Here is a 20,193-nt window from a genome sequence, read left to right on the forward strand (position 1 = left end):
CGGCAAGGAGTTGAAAGCCAAGTCATGACCCGCCCTCCTCTGCCTCTGATTGGCTAGACTCATTCCCTTTCGTCGATCGGATTGGTCAGATTATTGACACGGGGTGAAGTAGGGTTCACAACACAGGACACGCTTAGATATTGCATGTGCACCATTGAGTTCACCGGCATCGGTTTTGCGTAGTTTTAACTGACAAATGGTACCAGCTAGAGCTGTCACGATTCCTCGAGTACCTCGAATAACTCGAATAATTAAATTGATCGAGGCCAAAATGATTCGCCTCGACACGCATCTGAGTAATAGAAGAGAGTGGGTAAAATAGAAATTCCGACGGAACCTTAAGGCAACACGTGAGAGCGCGTTACGTCATTCCGTCACTCTACCTGAAACGTCAACAAACGGGAGCAGCCGAAAATGTGGCTACACTTTCCCAAGATAGACTCAGACAACACTGGTTGCAACATTTGTGATGTGAATTGCAAAGCTGGCCAGGGAAACACCTCAAACTTGAGGAAGCATGGTCAAACACAAGATATATTTACAGTAGCTAAATGCTGAAGACTGTAACGTATTAGATAGGCTGAGGGTGAATGAAGCAGGCACCTAACGTTAGCAGCACCTCCTCAGCTGTAACGTTGAGAGAGGCATCAACTTCTACAACATCAGGTAACGTTATTTAATTAGCTAGCGTTAGCTGGATAAGTTGTTTCACTACCGTTGTGGTTGTTAGATAACGGGGCTTTTCACTGTCTTCACAACGACTGCAAAACAGAGATCGTTAACGTTAACGCTAACGCTATAACGTTGCTGCAGTAATTGTCAAGGGTTCAGAACGTATTTCCTCAGCCTGTATAGTAGCTATCAACATGAAATAAAAAGCATTTGACAGCTTAAACCCGTGGCTTTTTATTTGGAAGGGTTACATTTGCCGTAATCTTTATTAACATGTCTTAAAATGCATTAGAATCTTTTTATTTTTTGGGGTTAAAGATTTTTAAGATTTTTTTTAATGAACATTAGAGCAAATATAATACGAAAAGCCAAAGGGTTAAGCTCTCAAATGCTTTTTATTTTTATGTTTCTATGTACTACAGAGCCTGAGATATGAAGGCTTTAGTGAATACCGACCGCTCTCTCTGAGAAGTTTGGACCGTTTTCTGTGAGAAATACAAAGCTCAACCTAACATTAACGTTAGCGGCTAATTTAACAGCGTTTTGTGTGTGTGTGTGTGTGTGTGTGTGATCACACTAGCCTGTTGGTGTGTGAGAGAGAAAGAGAGAGTGAGTATGTGTGAGAGAGAAAGAGTGTGTGTGTCATGCAGCTGTAAGGTAAATGAAGGATGTAAACTAGCTAGTAAGCCATTCATTCATATTATTTAACGGTTGCTGTACACTGGAAGAACTCAAACGTCAGGTTGAAAAGATGAATGGTGCCACTGCCAGTTCTATGCAATTTAAAAATCAAAATGTTGTTTTTTCTAAGAAAGAAACTAATGTAGTTGTTTATTTGAAGAGATTTATCTTATTTTTTGGTGTATATTTACGATAAGCCTTTGAAAACACAAAAAAGGGTTCTTATCCGATTACTCGATTAATCGATGGATTATTCGGTAGAATACTCGATTACTAAAAGAATCGATAGTTGCAGCTCTAGTACCAGCGTACTTTGATGCCAAAATGCATGCGTGGTACGAAAAATGCATGCAGGTCGGCAGGTCTGCATTTGAAGGCATTTTGTTTGTCATATGCAAAGTTTGTGTGTACATGGATCTAAAGTGTGTGTTGGCCATCAAAGAGGAAGTCTGAGGTATATTTGCATATTTGGAGAACAACTTCATGCTGTGTTTGTGAAATGTCATCTCACCTGGTTAGCTTAATGGTCTTCCTGAAGTCATTTGTGATGGGAGCTTTGTAACCTCCCTTTCGTAGTAAGGAATCTATGGTCTGAATGTGGTCCCAACCTGTACAAGAGGGAGTTCATCTCATTACATATTCCTGAATATCCTCATTTTCTGTAATAAAGTCCCTTACGGCACAAAAAGATCTCACCTTGCTCCTTTGCAACCTCTGGTAGGTAGGTGGCGGTGCGCTTTGATCCTTTTTCATTGAAAAACTCTATCCTAATACCGTGGACACCCACCTAGAATCAAGTTCAAAAGAGAGAGGTGAGACATGGCAACATTGTTTTTATAAAATAAATAATTCTATCTTGAGCACAGCGATAATGCATGTAGTATATGGAGAACACAGAGTTCTCCTGCTTACATCACAGGCCTCTTAAAACCTTAGAATACGTTGATTCAAGATCATAATAAATGAGAACGCAGTGCCTACCACAATGATTTATGCGCTAAAGTCATATAAATGATACCCTCTTCAACAGTGGCTCAGATATTGATCCACAGTGATTGACAGCTAACCGCCTGTACAGCATGCTGGTGGCGTGAGGACAGAGGGGTTATTATAGGTAGTGTGGGTTGACCGCCTTTACAACATAAAAGGTCTAATGGTTGTTCAATCATCATAAAGTGGTGTGTTCACCAGAGCATGTCAGCACGGTCGAATGAAATATCAAACCCTGCTTCCCCAACAGGGAGGCTGTGCAGTGTGTGCATGCAAGGCTTTGACCATGCAAGGAGATTAACCAAACGGCATCAATTTAGTAAACCACAATTAATTTCACTTGCAAATTTGAATAATATGAGTGTAATGCAAAAGCCAAGAGAGAGTTTTTACAATATCATCCTGTATACTACTAGACCTCTTACGGGGGCAGCATCGGTGTTTCCCCCACAGGATTTTGTGAGACTAGTAGTGGGTGGACCTCGGACCCTCTACGGGGGGTCCGGTGGTGCACTTTGAGAGCAAAATTAGGAGGCTAGATGTATGAAGAACTTTGCACTCTTGTGAACAATTCTGTGCTTGAGTCAAACTTTTAACAAAACTTAACACAGACGTCATCCTTATATTTGCATCACACACAAAAAAGGCTGTTTACAAGGTACCCGCTGATGAAAGATGCCTTCTGTGTGCTCGCCTCCTTAAGTTTCTTGCACCCCAAGACATTTTAAGCATGCTCTGCACAAGGCCACGGATATTGACTTGGACAGTCTTGGTCTTGGTACCGATAAACAACCCATCTAACATACTCAAGCTGACATATTTCCTGTTGCCTTGCATCAGAATTGTATCTTGCTTTCCTCCGTTGCCAAGAAGCAAACTGGGTTACAGTTTTTTTCCACACTCCAGTCGGGCCTCGATGTGTCTATATATGCTGTAACATACAGTACAGTGTTTCCCTTAGGATGGAGTTGTAGCAGCGGTGGTCGGAGGCGAAAACTGTTGGCGGTTTGAAGCCAGATTTGGAGAATATTGACATTTAGGATTACACTGTTGTGATGTCATTATTCAATCTTACCATCGATTCCACTTTGTCTACGACCAGCACTCGGGCCGGGGCATTCTTCAGCAGCAGCAGGTCCTGCTCTTTCTGCTGTATCTGGTTCTTATTATGTCTGCTTCTGGTGCAGCAGCAGCAGCTGCACTTTGCTCCTCTCCTCTCTCCCTCTGTCCTGCTGCTCCTTCACTACTGGGGCCTCCACTCACATGTCCCTGCCTCACTGCCTGTCCTGTCTATTAGGAGATACAGTCAATTCAGTTGTATTTGCCAACATGTAAAACCACTTTAAAACTTGGTCTCTCACAAATGCATAAAGAAAAAAAATGATCCATTTGCTCCCCTTTCAAAACAGCTGGCAGACAGCAGAGAGACCCTCCCCTGCTAACCTGCTCCTTTAGACAGCAGAGAGACCCTCCCCTGCTAACCTGCTCCTTTAGACAGCAGAGAGACCCTCCCCTGCTAACCTGCTCCTTTAGACAGCAGAGAGACCCTCCCCTGCTAACCTGCTCCTTTAGACAGCAGAGAGACCCTCCCCTGCTAACCTGCTCCTTTAGACAGCAGAGAGACGCTCCCCTGCTAACCTGCTCCTTTAGACAGCAGAGAGACGCTCCCCTGCTAACCTGCTCCTTTAGACAGCAGAGAGACGCTCCCCTGCTAACCTGCTCCTTTAGACAGCAGAGAGACGCTCCCCTGCTAACCTGCTCCTTTAGACAGCAGAGAGACGCTCCGCTGCTAACCTGCTCCTTTAGACAGCAGAGACGCTCCCCTGCTAACCTGCTCCTTTAGTCAGCAGAGAGACGCTCCCCTGCTAACCTGCTCCTTTAGACAGCAGAGAGACCCTCCCCTGCTAACCTGCTCCTTTAGACAGCAGAGAGACCCTCCCCTGCTAACCTGCTCCTTTAGACAGCAGAGAGACCCTCCCCTGCTAACCTGCTCCTTTTTCACCAACATCGCCATCACTCCACTTTCTTTTAATGAGCCAGTTTTTTAAACTCATCTGAAAATTCAAACGTGATTTGACCAATAGTTTAACTATGTGACCCATAGTGGGTGACCCTTTACAGGGCGTTATCTAGCTAGCTCCTAGCTAGCATTCATTCTGACAATTATACATTCCTAATTCCCATTTTTCCAGAATGAACTTGCATCACGACCACACTGTTGTATCAAACAGTGTTCATTTTAGGGCTGTCCCAAATACCATGTTTAGAGCGTCGACGCTTCAGCGAGATAAAATCAATCATAATCAAAGCTTCTGTCTCCGCAGGGGCGGGCTGCACAAAACAAAAGAAAAACACCGGTAATATTGTGCATTCCCGGCTGTGGCGATGACACTGTGTGGTGGCTCGAATATCACTTCATCAGACAACAGCAGTGCTGTGACACACAGCAGGCAACACATTACAGCCAGAGGAACAAAGATGTAGGCTACTTACTGTCCGCGGCCCATAGTAAACTTTCTTCTAAGATTACAAACTCGTGACAAAAAGCTCTCGCCTCATCTGTACCGATTTTCATCCAACTGCCCTCAGTCCGACGCAGCCGTCAAAGTGGATTGTGGAGTGCGGATATTATTATTTTCCATGAAATGTTAATTTATTCAGGTGGGCTCAACGTGGACTTCTCCCTGCTGTCTGAGCTCACCAAGCAGCGCTACGTGTAGCCTAGTATTATCTGTCACCTGCTGTCTGAGCTCACCTAGCAGAGCTACATGTAGCCTAGTATTATCTGTCACCTGCTGTCTGAGCTCACCAAGCAGAGCTATGTGTAGCCTAGTATTATCCGTCACTGTCTGAGCTCACCAAGCAGAGCTACGTGTAGCCTAGTATTATCTGTCACCTGCTGTCTGAGCTCACCAAGCAGAGCTACGTGTAGCCTAGTATTATCTGAGCTTACCTAGCAGAGCTACGTGTAGAATAGTATTATCTGTCACCTGCTGTCTGAGCTCACCTAGCAGAGCTACGTGTAGCCTAGTATTATCTGAGCTCACCTAGCAGAGCTACGTGTAGCCTAGTATTATCTGTCACCTGCTGTCTGAGCTCACCAAGCAGAGCTACGTGTAGCCTAGTATTATCTGTCACTGTCTGAGCTCACCTAGCAGAGCTACATGTAGCCTAGTATTATCTGTCACTGTCTGAGCTCACCTAGCAGAGCTACGTGTAGCCTAGTATTATCTATCACTGTCTGAGCTCACCTAGCAGAGCTACGTGTAGCCTAGTATTATCTGTCACTGTCTGAGCTCACCTAGCAGAGCTACGTGTAGCCTAGTATTATCTGTCACTGTCTGAGCTCACCTAGCAGAGCTACATGTAGCCTAGTATTATCTGTCACCTGCTGTCTGAGCTCACCAAGCAGAGCTACGTGTAGCCTAGTATTATCTGTCACTGTCTGAGCTCACCAAGCAGAGCTACGTGTAGCCTAGTATTATCTGTCACTGTCTGAGCTCACCTAGCAGAGCTACATGTAGCCTAGTATTATCTGTCACCTGCTGTCTGAACTCACCAAGCAGAGCTACGTGTAGCCTAGTATTATCTGTCACTGTCTGAGCTCACCAAGCAGAGCTACGTGTAGCCTAGTATTATCTGTCACTGTCTGAGCTCACCTAGCAGAGCTACATGTAGCCTAGTATTATCTGTCACCTGCTGTCTGAACTCACCAAGCAGAGCTACGTGTAGCCTAGTATTATCTGTCACTGTCTGAGCTCACCAAGCAGAGCTATGTGTAGCCTAGTATTATCTGTCACTGTCTGAGCTCACCTAGCAGAGCTACATGTAGCCTAGTATTATCTGTCACCTGCTGTCTGAGCTCACCAAGCAGAGCTACGTGTAGCCTAGTATTATCTGACACTGCAAGTTGAATTGAATTCACTGGAACACTTGTAATGTTACTCACACTGGATTGAAATGAGGAAAGAAGTGTAATATGTTAGTTTCATGTTTACAACATGAGCTCTTGGTAACGCTTTAGAATACAGCCCGCAAATAACCCTGTAACTACAGGGTAACAAGATCTGTACTGGTAGGGTAATTACGGGGTACAAGAAGTGAATTTAGCCTGTAACTACAGGGTAACAAGATCTGTACTTATAGGGTAATTATGGGGGTACCACCCCTGTACGTACAGGGTAACTACGGAGTACAAAATGTGAATTTAGCCTGGAACTACAGGTTAACCAGATCTGTAATTATAGGGTAAGTACGGGGTACCACACCTGTAGTACAAGTACAGATCTTGTTACCCTGTACTTTAGGGTTATTTGCGGGCTGTATTCTAAAGCGTTACCGAGCTCTTTTACATCCGCTGGGGGGAAGCAAGGTGCGTTTGTTTGAGTGCATGGCGCATGCCGGTGGTGGGGTGGAGTAAAGTTCTCTATGTTGGCCCGCAGGACTCCGCCAAACTAGAAAACTAGAGACTAGCTGCTTTCACACACAGATCTCGCAATATTACAGTTCAGAAGGCCCGCAACACCGGCAGCCTTGCCACAGAAATTGCTTTCACACAAGACCAAGCAGCCCTGCCATATTTCCGCCTCGGAGTACGTTTTCAGATAGCGTCCAGCCATCCACCCCTCCCAGATTGAAACGAGGGTGAACGATGGGCGCTGAGTTTCATTATTATAATTAATCAAAGTCAGACAAATTAAAATGATGCTGGTCACCAACCAAACCAATCAAACCATCACCATGTAGCCTATGCACAGCAGCTCTCAACAGCTGCTCGTTAAGACATCAAAGAGAAAAGACAACAGTCGACAGCTCACGCAAATATGCCGACAATGCAGAAACTAGTAATCCTTTAAAGTGTTCTCCAAGACAAGGTAGGCTACCGAAAAAACTTCATGTTCCACCTGCATTATTATGAGGACGTACTGCGTGCAGATGCATGAATATATTCTGGGGAGTTGAAGATAATTTTGCAGCTGTGCATAAAGCAGCTCCAGATGGATTTCTCTGTGCGCACCTACAGTATTGCGAGAGAGATTATTATTATAACCGAGTCTATTAACGCACAACAGGCGAGACAGACTGCAGATATGCTTTGGTTATCTTACTTCTGATAGTAGGCTGTTCCGTGTCGCGGCTCCTAGCCTTTCAGGTGGAGGCGGAGTGGAGGGCGATACGGCGCTATGACTACCTCCACTGGCGGAACGAAAGGCGCAACACAATTATTCACCACCCCGCTTCCATATCGGAGGTGCGGATTACATATTCCGTAACATTTACCACTTTCAAGGCCGGTGTGAAAGCGGCTACCGTCTCATGAAGCTACACCTCCTCACATTAGCTGGCTGTGCATATGTAGAGAGAGAGAGGGGAGGCTGGACAAAAAGACAAAAAGCATCGATTGCCTCGACCAAAAAAACACCTGGCAAGTGGTAAGGGAAACACTGCAGTATACTATAGACACATTGACAATACACATACTATGTGTATTGTTCGGTGCAATGGAACATAGATATAATTTGTTCTTCATTGACCCGCCTGGTTAAATAAAAAATAAAATGAAAAAGATTGTGCAGGTGATCCAATTGATCTCCTGTGTGCAGCTTGTATGCAAGATGGCCTCCCAATGCTGCCATTGATTAGAGGAGGGGTGGGCAACTGGCGGCCTCACTCAGTTTGGCCCCTCGGTCCATTTTTTTTTTTTTTTTTTCTGTTTTTATTTTACTCTACAACCCAGAACATGGCGCTAATGGCGTTAGCATTGTCCATCCACATACTGTTTAACGTTAGCATTTGAGCTAACGCTATTGTAACAAACTATATCCAGGATGCACATTCCACATGCAACATTACTCATCTGATTAATATGACATATTTGGGTGATGTACCCCATCAAATTGCTGTAGTGGGCTGTTTTAAAGCTAGAGCAAAGTTTCTGGTGTCATCTGAATGGAAGAATTACTCAATTTGAATATGAAAAATATTAATGTTGGTATAATAAACTTTGATTACCAGTCCTTTTCATCAAATTAGTAGCTATAATTGGGAGTGATGGTGTTACAGTAGGCTACTGGTTTGAAAGTGCATGGTCACAATCTGGCCAGCTGGTACAGAGGAATTTTTTGTGTGCCCCCTCTATCATCAAAGTTGCTCATCCCTGGATTAGAGTGTCATATTGAGAAGGTGAAGAGGCTGAAACATCTCATGTCCTCTTTAAGTAAGACAAAGAGGCTGAAACATGTCATGTCCTCTTTAAGACAAAGGCTAGGAGAGTTTTTACGCTCATACATTTTGTGATCCCTGGCTTGGAAATTGCATTTTTATCAGCAAACAATAGACTTACCTATATAAAAAAGATTGCACGAGGAGCTGAGGACAGTATATAAAAACATATTTGTGGTGCCACAGCATCACACGGCAATACTTATATCTTAGTTCCAAGATGGATTTTCATTCTTTGGCTCAGCTACTGTGCTCTCTCTTCAGCCAGAGCCACTGGCTTCTCTTTTCAGCTGCCATTATGGCCCCACATAAGCCATTATGGCCCCACATAAGCCATGACTACAAATCCTTCAATCTGTCTAAGCTGCTCCCGCTCATACACCTCGTCTACACTGTACCCTCTGCAAAGTCAACTGCTACTTCATGCTGGCCCAATCCCAATCATAATCTGAAGACTGCTGTTGGGCATTGTTTACATGCATTTCCTATAGAGCTGCCAAAAATAATCGATTCAGAGATGCATCGCGATGCTTAATAGGACGATTCTGAATCGATTAACAAATATCAAAAATCGATTATTTAAATTTTTTTTTTTTTTTTTTTTTAATAATCAAATAAAATAGAATGTAAGTACATGCAGTTGTTTATTTTAATTATGGATCATAATACAATGCAATTCCAAATGCACTTTTATTTTAAAAGTAGCCACACAGTGAGAAAAAAGAAAGTGAGAAAAAATAAATCATGTATTGCGGAAAAAGTGATGCATCAATTTAAGATGCATCGAGATGCATCGGAGATGCATCGAGATGCATCGTATAATCGAATTGAATCGAATCGTAGACTTGTATAATCGAATCGTATCGAATCGTGAGATCAGTGAAGATGCACAGCTCTAATTTCCTAATCACTACCATCGCTTGTGCCTAATAATTTGTTCTTGAACCTTTTCATCTTCCCATTCAAAGCCAATATAATGCACAAGGTTCTATCTCCTAATAAGTAGAGAATTGTTACTAGAGCAAAACACTTCATGGAAGCAAGTGCAAACTTGGGAAAGACCAACTCGACAACCTGACAGAATGTGTCGAAACACTGCTGTGTTGTGACACAGGAGAAAGTTTGAGATGTCCCTGAAAAGAACATTGAGGCTATGAAGCACTAAAACTCTTTAACCAGTACAAATGAAATGATTTTATGCGCAGTAGCAGCTCCTCCTATACTCTTCAAGCACCTCTTCTCAAAACATCTCTTACCTCCCAGTCAAGGTAATCACCGACGTCTTCAAAGTTGGTGAGAAGAGACACTGAGCAGAAGAGGCGAGGCAGCTCATCCCTTGTCATGGGGGGAAAGCGGCTGTCTTTAAGGGCACTGCAGATTAAAAGAGCACAAAACCAAAATAGGTGATTTAGAAAAAAAACGTTTGATTATAATAGTCTGATAAATTCCTGTGTAACTTGCAGTGAGTAGAGAAACGCAAAACATAAGCCGTTTTCACACATGCGTACAGGAACATTGCCTGTAAATCAATAACGGCTATTTTCTGGAATTTCCCTTCACACCTGAGGGATCACATGTGTAAAAATAGCTGTGAAAGAAGCTGTATGTTGGGGGGCGGGGGGGGGGGGGGGGGGCGGCAAAACTCCGATGGTGAAATAAGTTTGCTTGTCATACAATAAATCACACTCGTTTGACTTAAGAGGGCATGTATCTTGTATCCTTCACAGTCGCTAACCAGTCTTTGAACTGAAATATTTGAAGAAGTTGGGATCCCTGTCGGAGAGAAATAGCCTGGTTCGATGTTTATCCGTTCACCTGCGTCGCGTTGAAGCACTTTTTACAGACTGGCTTAGTTTGATGTGTCCAGGGGCTTGCCTTCGCTGTCGGCAACGTAAGTAAAATACTTCCACATTTCGCTTCGTGCATCTGCTTTCTCTACAAGCGTTGGGCAGCTTGCAAAATTCTCAGAACAAGCCGCTGCCATTTTCGCTGCGTCTGTCCCTGTGTGTCGTGCTGCTGCGGAGGACTGAAGGACTGGCCAGAGAGCGAGCAGAGAGGGGAGGGGGGAAAATCGGCACGCCCACACATGAAGCAGACATACCGCTCTTATCACAAGGTTAAAAGTAGGCATGGGTCGATTTCCGGTTTTACCGGTTCGGTTTACGAGCCCAAACCGGTTTGATCACGTGCAAACCGAAAAAACCTAAAAAAAAAAAAAAAAAAAAAAATTTTTTTTTTTTTTTTTTTTTTTGCCAGTCCATTCTGATTGCACTATTGTTCGTATTAGCCTCTTCTCAAGTTGCACTAGTAGGCAAAAGTCTTATTTTGTTTATTATGTTGATGTTTGAAGAAAAGTTAAGCTGAATAGTTATGAGAAATAAAAACAGTGTGTTGTTACAGTTAAAAGGTTCTGCTTATTTGTATTCAGTGTTCGTGCTGGTTGGCAGCATACCAGCTTAGAGGTGCATTATCGCCACCAACTGCAGCCGCTTTGATAGGTTTTTTTGGGGAATATCGAACCGGTTTCAAAATGTTCAAACCGACCCATGCCTAGGCCCTATATTGTGTGAATTTTATGAGTTTTGAAGTTTATAAGGCAGCTCAGCTGTAAGCCAATCCATTCTGATTGCACTGCTTGTGTTTTTATTAGCCTTTTCTCAAGTTGCACTATAGGCAGAAGTCTTATTTCATTTATTATTTTGATGTTTAGAAGAAAAGTTGAGCTGAATAGTTATGAGAAATAAATACAGGGTGTGTTTGTTACACAGGTGTCCTGCTTCTTTTTATTCAGTATCATTGCTGGTTGACAATACCAGCTTAGAGGTGTATTATCGCTATCAGGTGGACTGAAGTTGCACTACAGACAGTTATGGGCCACACTCGGGAGCCCTGCTTAAAAAAAAAGAAAAAAAAAAGAAAAAAAAAAAAATTATTTCAAAAAAAAATCGGTATACCGGTTCGATCCGGTTTAGACGGCAATATCGAACCGGTTTTAAAATTTTCAAACCGACCCAGCCCTAGTTAGAAGTGGTCAAATGTCCGTGATGACGGGGGGCACGCTTATACCGGAAAACAACTTTCACACATGAAAGCATTACACCGCTTTCTGGTCATTTCCCGGTATAAAGCGCATGTGTGAAAATGGCTATACTATAAGCTTATGCTTTCAAAAGCTTATGCTTTCAACCCACACAGAATACGCAGAGGCTTCCAACCCACACACGGATGCAAACGTGTTACGGGCATAAGCAACACAAATATCTATGCTTTAATATCAGTGGAATCAATTTAGCACCGCACAACCCAACTGTGTAACGTTACAAATGCTGCTATCTGAGAACCCAACCCAGATTCTATTTCGGCACGTAAATAGACTCTGGGGCAGCCGTACCCTCTTTTAGGCTTCCTGTACAGCGCGGGACTTCCGCCTCCATGCAGTGCCGCTCTGCGAGTATAAAGCCTCATTTATTAGGGCTGTGCCGATTCACTTATCTCCCGATTTGATACTATCACGATACTTGGGTGCCGATTCGATATACATTGCGATTCTTAAGTATTGCGATTCTACAATTACTCCGATTCGATATGATTTATTGCGATTAGTTTCTTTTTTTCTTTTTTCAGTTTTTTCTTTTTTACTCTAGAACATGAGAAAAGTTGAATCATACACTTCTAGAGACTGTATATTATATCATGAGTATGGCTGGGCGATATGGCTGTGAGTGAAAGCACGTGGAGGCAAGATGTAACATACTTTAACGTCACACAACTACACAACTCACCTCCTCTCTCTCTGGGAAGTTTGTCACAATGTTCTTTGTGATTTTCACAAAGTCATACATCAAGGACAGGCTGATAAAAATAGCGGCCGGGGACACGTTCATTAATTTCATTTCAACGAAAACCAAAACAAGGAAGTCAAGCGCGCATGCCGTCTACATAGGCGATCACACTTGCGTGACACTATGTGACGTAGTCAGCGGCACTAGACATTTCACTAGGTAGCAGACACCTCTCGCCGACACTTGAAAGTGTCGACTGAAGTCCTCATTTCTGTCGGCGACCGTTTCAAAACTGTCGACAGACAAAAGCATAAATTGGGCTTAAGAGTTCCGGTCCCGAATGCTAGTTAATATAATATATTCGAATTGACCTTTAGCATTCAAAATAAAAGTGACGCAATGTATGTTTTTAAAAGGCACCGCTGTGTGGAAGTGGAAGTCCCGGGCGGAAAATCTGCGCTGTACAGGAAGCCTAAAAAAGGTACGGCTGTCCCAGAGTCTATTTACATGCCGAAATAGACTCCCAGAATGCCAGAATGCAAATGCTGTAGTTAAAAGACATAGGATACCAATGATGCGGTCCCTAATCCTTCAAAACCATCACTGAACCCAAAACTAAACGGATTTAGTGAAAACAAATATTCAACTGCCATGCCTACACTTGAATGACAACCACAGTACATCCTGCTGCCCTACACTAATACCTCAAAACCAACATTAAACTATGTGATTTCTATATAATCAGTATGAAAAATAAAAAGTACCTGCAAATGATTACAAAATTAATATAACTAATGTACAAAACTTACTATAGAGCTCAACAGTCACGTGACTTTCTGTGACATTTCCTGCCCTGGAAATGATTTCCCCATTCATTTTCTCCATAGACATTTTAAAAAATCCTTACACACAATTTTTATTTTGGCTCCAACTGAAATGTTTTATGGTCACTCACGATTCAGTAGGTCACGGGTTGGCTTTGTTCCAGCCTTAAAACTCGTTATATAATGATTTTTCGAAATGTCTATGGAGAAAAGGAATGGGGAACTCACCTCTGGGGCGGGAAATCTCACAGAAAGTCACGTGACTGTCGAGCTCTATAGGCCTGCCTCATCAGACATCATGAAATAACCTGGCCCACATCGCCCAACATCTTAAAAGACCACCACAATTCCCCCACAATCAATGCATTCAATAAATAGCTCCTCCTCCCCTAACCAAAAATGTCATCTAAACAAATGTTTCATAAATCAATCAAAATACATATGTATCATGAAAGCCTTCACAACTAAGAAACCTATATCCAAGTAAAACAATAAGAAAATAGCACAGTGACAGCACACAATTCAAAATACAATAATCTATTCAAAACACTTAGAAACCACTCGAAATTAGGAGTCTGTCGGTTGTACAACTCTGCTCAGTCAATAGCAGACACCAGCTGATCCAATTTAAAGTTGCTCAGCGTCTCCACTACTCCAAGTAGGGCTGCACGATATATCGTTTACACATCGACATTGCGATGTGCGCATGCGCGATAGTCACATCGCAGGACGTGCGATGTCAAAAGCAAATTAACTCGTCATGTTGCTTGATAAACTCTCACTTTAGGGGTAGCCTACTGAGTGAAATGCAGGCTCTCTCAAAGGAGACAGACGCCCCGCTACTGTACTCACTCATTTAATGCTTAGCTTCAACACAACAAACATGCACAGAGAGCAAAATTGAATTGTTTTTGCTTATGTTGCGTTGCTGACAGTAGCCTGTCTGTAAACGATGTGATTGCGAGGCGGACTTGTCCACAGCTTGCAGCGCACTAGTATACAGCAGGCTGGCTGCTGTAACTCAACATGTCCGTGGAGTGGAGATATTTACTCTTGAAACACCAAAAAGCAAGACCGCAACTTATGACACGAAGGCTAAAGTGATTACTGAGAAGTTGTCCGTGTATCACCGCAGCTCTCTCTCCCCCTCAGTCTGATGATGCATCAGATGATAGGGTAACGTTACGGTAGAGGTAATCATACATAGCGACTCATTTACACAAAACATGTCGGTGAAAATAAAAAGACAATAGACATAGCTGGGCAATTAAATATATATTTATTACTTTTCACGAATGAATTGTTTGTCACCGGTCGGCTGCATGTGAATCCTCGTCTCTGTACTGCCCTGCGTGCGCTCAAAAACCGGAACTCCCCAAATGCGGAGCGTACCACTTGGTAGTTTCTGGAGGGGGTCAGACCAAGTGTGTGAAGTAACCATGTGTGAAGTGGCAGCGGTGTTTCATTGTTGATTTATTGAAACGTTAGAAGAACGAAAGAAGTTGAAAGCAGTGATTATAATCAATTAAATCTAATGTTTTTCTGCAAATAGCATCATTGGGAGGTAGATTCTGGCACTCAATATTAGGGGTGGGCAATATATCAAATTTATATCCATATTGTATTGTGATTTGAGACTATAGGCTATGGTCTTAGATGTTGGATGGTAATATGGTGATACAGCATACATGTTGTCTTTCCCTGGTTTTAAAGGCTGCATTACACTAAGTGAAGTATAGGCTAGTGACATTTTAAAGTAGAATGTCATAACTCACTTTTTCATGTATGTAAGTCATGGAAATCCATTGGTCAAAATGTGTATGCACCCTGATAGATGACGCTCTGAGGCCTACCAGTAGGTCACAGCCCAGTGGTTGAGAAACATTAAAATACCTAATTTCCCCTCCAAAATCAGATGGACTCCTCTACAAAATCATCCCAATCATTCTAGAAATATTATTTTCTTTCAAATAGAGCTAATCTGGTGAAAATCTGTATTTTTTCATATCGCAATATATATCGCATGGGCGGGGAATATCGCAATGTCAGTTTTTTCCAATATCGTGCAGCCCTAACTCCAAGCAGAAATTACACAAGATCTTCCCTACTGTATCACCACTGTGTGAAAGGTGTCAAGTGTCGGAGGGCACACTATCTCCATGCCTTTTGGTTCTGCCCTTCACTGATGGGATTCTGGGCCAAAATATTTGATTGGTACTCTAAGGCCTACAAAATAACTTCACCCGGAGGCAGAACTCGCCATCTTCGGCTGCTCGGAGTCTTCTCTGAACTTCCCTAGCTACAGCTGTGCAACAGTCTGTGACACAGGGGACAACTGTTGCCAGAAACTAATCCTGAAGGAATGGAAGTCCCCCTCTTCACAATTGTGGCTGACTGATATGAGCTCTGTTATACGGATGGAGAGACATTGGCCCATTTCCACCGCTGGTATCAGCGCGGCCCCGCCCAGCTCGTCTCGCTTTTTTGTCTCATTCCACCGATCAAAAACGTGGACAGCCCGGGTTGAGTCGGGGTTGAGTCGTGCTAGTTTTGGTCCCTGCTTTGTTGAGGTTCCAGCGCTGTGAACCCGGTACCATACCGTGATGTGAAAACACTGCAGACGACTGATTGGTCAGGCAGAATCGTGTTTACTGTCTACTGTCAATGCTGGATACCAGTTTAGTGGGGCTTACCCTCTCTTCTGTTATTTCCATCAGTCTTTTGTGTTGCTGCCTTCGGCTTAGTGCTGCACGATTAATCGAATCGCAATCGCGATGTCAGCACGTGCGATTACATAACCGCAAAAGTGTGCGATTATTTTATTTTTTTCACGTCTTTTTGAGTGTGTGTGTGTGTGTGTGTGAGAGCCTCCTCTAAACTAACGTTACACGCGACGCAGCAAACACACGTTTCTCTGCCATCACACTGGGCATCAATACTAGCGGGAGACTTCTCCCATGCACTCCCGCAAATAAGTAATGTTATGTGCAGCAAGGTTACATATTATCTACCGAGAGGGCGAGAGAGAACATCCATGATCGCTAACAGCAAGCTATGCTAATAACTAGCTAGCCGTTCGTTCAGAAACGCATGTAAACAGCCGTGTGATCAGTGGGAACGTCAGGAAAATAAGGAGAGAGCTGCAGGTGCTTATGCAGAACTAGTGCGCGATTAAGTACACAGTGGGGATGACCCGCTGTGATGAAGAATATAACGAGATTAACAAGGTTGATAGCAAAACACTGTCGCAGCTGCCAGCACTGGCAGCATCACCTCCAGGCTAGCTAACTAGCCTGTCACATGACGCCTTCATGGTCCCTCGTTAAAAGTCTGCAGATGCACGTTCTCACCTCTCTCTCTCAAGAAGCGTCACGTGAGTGTGGCGTTTAAGGCCATCTGTCGCTACAAAATAAATAAACGGGGTATATCATTCATTAGTATTGCTGGACAGACATGTAACTAACTTTGCAACTTTGCTGAGCCATCTTCTATGTGATGTAACACAGTGCAGTTTCTATTTGACTGGTGTTTCTTTTTTACATGTTTGGGACAGGCAAATGTCTAAATTTTTTTTATTTTTTTGTAAAGATAATTTAATTTCAAATTGTTTTATTTTTTTATTTTTAATATATTTTAAATTGTAACATATTTCATGTATTTTAGTCTGTGATATGTGAAACCGTGGTATTTTTGTCCAAGGTTATCATACCGTCAAAACCTCATGCCGGCACATCCCTAGATACCTCTTGTTTATTATATCGCAATCACAATCGCAATCGCAATATTGTCCACCCTAATCGCTAATCGCACCTTTTCCCCAAATCGTGCAGCACTACTTCGGCTCTGGTGAAATAAAATCGATCTCCTTCCTCAGCTTTAACATGGCGGTGGTTTTCAATCGTTTTGAGAGAGAAAAAGTCCACTCCTCGGGAAGCCCTTTGTAGTTGCGTGTAACGTCAGCTCCGCTAGGCCGGAGGCGGGGATTTAGCGAAGCCGCCATCTTGCCTGGTGAGTTGCCGCCGGGGTAGAGGCTTCCCTTCTGCCTGTAGCGCAACTCCCGTCCCCCGCGCAGTGGGGGACGGGTTGTGTGTGACTCGGGTTGACTCGGGCGCATGCTCATGCAGCGACCAGCAGCAAGTGTAGTGTTTTACGTTGTTTTTATGTTGTTTTTTACGTCTTCGAGTACTAGCAGTCCATTGTGTTCAAGTTTAAGTGTTCCTACAACTGAAGTTTGCTCTGCAACAATCGTTAGTAACGCTGCGTTGAATTTGCGGTCTTTCTTTGTTTCCCAGTATCCTGTGCTAAGCTAACAGAGCTAACACCACGGCTCCTGTTGTACCGATAGCCAGAGGACTTATCTCTACTAACTGTCCTCCTATACCAAGAAACTCCGGTAGAATTCTACCTCTACAGAGCTCGGCTAATCGGGAACCCTTCTACAGAAGCCCGCTGATCCAAGAAATCTCTGCCACCGTCTGCGCCCGTTGGTATTTGGTAGCAGGCTAGCTACCCTACCAGCTAGCAAGCTAGCTTCCCTCACGCCGACACCAGACGCAAAGCGTCCCGTCTTTCTTCACCGTGGGACCCAGCGGCCTCTCTACAGAGCTCGGCGACACAGGAATTCTCTCTTATGGGCCTGGGAGGCTCAAGAGCCTGCTGTCCCTGGGGACTCTCTGCATGGTGACTCTCACTAAGCAGCAAGCATGGATTACTATGCTACGTTTTTGGCGTGGCTGGCGTTTCACCTAGTCTGGAGCCTGGGTTACACGCTTCTGACTCCCGAGCGCCCGGCCAGACTCCAGTATAGCAGGGAGCTACTTTTACAGTGGAACACATACGATCCTCCGGCTGACCTTTCACTTCCCAGCTTTGATGGGCTCCGGTCTACAGGCTCTCCGGACCTCCCCGGGGGACGTGATCGTAGGTCCAGGATTAGGAAGCGGGGGAGAAGTGGCGGCGCTCGTTTGAAGCTGAAAAACCAGCCGCTCTCCCGTATTCCGCTGCCTTCAATCATCTTATCGAACGCTCAATCCCTGCGTAACAAAACTGATGAACTTCAGGCACAGGTCCGACATAATCATGACTTTCGTGATGCCTGTATTTTAGCCTTCACCGAGACTTGGTTGTCTGATAGGGACTCGGACACGGACCTTGAGACTGAAGGCTTCGGGTATCCTTTCCGGCTGGATAGAGATCCAGTGGCAACAGGCAAGTCCTCTGGAGGCGGGGTATGTTTATATATTAATAAGCGATGGTGCAAATCTGTCATTGTCCGGGAGAAAATCTGTACTGCCGATATAGAGCTGCTCTCTGTGTCACTCCGTCCACCTTATCTGCCTCGTGAGTTTCCCCAGCTGTTTGTGACAATTGTTTATATTCATCCGAAGGCAAATGAGAGCAAAGCCTGTGAAACTATCTATCAAGTTGTACAAAGACTCCAATCCATTTCTCCTGATGCTCCCAATATCATTCTAGAGCCCTTTTCCCACATGCGCTTTGTACCGCAAAATGACCGGAACGTGGTCAAATGCCTGCATGTGGGAAAGGCCCCGTGCCGGTATAAGCGCGACCCCGTCGTCGCGGCCATTTCACCAGTTTTGAGCAAGTCAGAAGAGCGGTATGCCGCGATAGACAGACAGGTGAGAAAGGGGTCCAGTCATTTTCCGCGACACCGGTCCTTCTCTCATCATGGGCGAGATGTACACACTTGCTTAACGTTCACTTCCAGCTTGCGTCATCTAATCATTCGCGCACATCAAAGCAAACTACTTCCATTTCGTCGCTGTGCAATGAAAGCCACTTATCTCCAAATCGCCAACTTTTCAGGAAATGAAAAAAAACCCGTGCTCTTAAAATACTGAACACCACGTTGTCATATTTGACACATGTCTTCATTGTAGACAGTTTATCGCTGAATGTGTCATTACATTATTAATATCTTTCCTGAATAAGCTCAAATGCTGTTACAGGATTATCACACCGTGTCTGGGGCACTTTCTGCTGGCCAGACAGCAGCGTGTGGGAGCCTGCGCCTGCCTTTTAGAGCGCGAGCACGAGCCGCTGTGCTCCAGGCAGCGGGGACGTGCGGGCGGAGCTCTCACTCTGCCAAGCCGGGGAGAGTGGCTCTGTCATGGGTTGAGCTAGGGCTGCACGATATTGGAAAAAACTGACATTGCGATATTCCCCACCCCTGCGATATATATTGCGATATGAAAAAATAGAGATTTTCACCAGATTACCAGAATAGCTCTATTTTAAAGAAAATAATACTTCTAGATTGATTTGGGTGATTTTGTAGAGGAGTCCATCTGATATTGGAGGGGAAATTATGTATTTTAATGTTTCTCAACCACTGGGCTGTGGCCTACTGGTAGGCCTCAGAGCACCATCTATCAGGGTTCATACACATTTTGACCAATAGATTTCCATGACTTACATACATGAAAAAGTGAGTGAGTTATGACATTCTACTTTAAAAATGTCACTAGCCTACATTTCACTTAGTGTACTGCAGCTTTTAAAGCCAGGGAAAGACAACATGTATGCCGTATCATCACCATATTTTACCATATCCAACATCTAAGACCATATAGTCTCATATCACAATATTGATATACAATTGATATATTGCCCACCCCTAATATTGAGTGCCAGAATCTACCGTTTCAATAAATCAACAATGAAACACCCCTGCCACTTTACACACTTGGTCTGACCCCCCGGAAACCCCCTCCAGAAACTACCAAGTGGTACACTCCGCATCTCTGGAGTTCCGGTTTTGGAGCGCACCGCAGTACAGACAGAGACGACGATTCACATGTAGCAGCACTGGTGACAAACAATTCATTCGTGAAAAGTAATAAATATACATTTAATTGCCAAGATATGTCTCTTGTCTTTTTATTTTCACTGAAATGTTTGTGTAAATGAGTCGCTATGTATGATTAACTCAACCCAGGTCCTTACACATCAAGAGCGAATATATGGCACGAAATTGCGATGCGAGTTTTGACCCACCTGTC

The 20,193-nt window shown here is 43.8% G+C and overlaps 1 protein-coding gene across 1 annotated transcript in view; it reads right to left on the bottom strand.

Annotated features, from left to right (window-relative positions):
• The window catches only part of ammecr1 (AMMECR nuclear protein 1), a gene marked incomplete at its 5' end in the record, with an annotated part of 63,317 nt that overhangs the window by 11,429 nt on the left and 31,695 nt on the right, over positions 1 to 20,193 (bottom strand). Inside the window, 3 exons of the mRNA XM_083643120.1 lie at positions 1,865 to 1,961; positions 2,050 to 2,140; positions 9,822 to 9,936. Of these exons, the coding sequence (XP_083499246.1) occupies positions 1,865 to 1,961; positions 2,050 to 2,140; positions 9,822 to 9,936 (303 nt within the window). The remainder of the gene's footprint in view (positions 1 to 1,864; positions 1,962 to 2,049; positions 2,141 to 9,821; positions 9,937 to 20,193) is intronic.

This window comes from Poromitra crassiceps (genome assembly GCF_964638095.1).
Source record: "Poromitra crassiceps genome assembly, chromosome: 1".
In the NCBI taxonomy this organism is placed as follows: Eukaryota; Metazoa; Chordata; class Actinopteri; order Beryciformes; family Melamphaidae; genus Poromitra; species Poromitra crassiceps.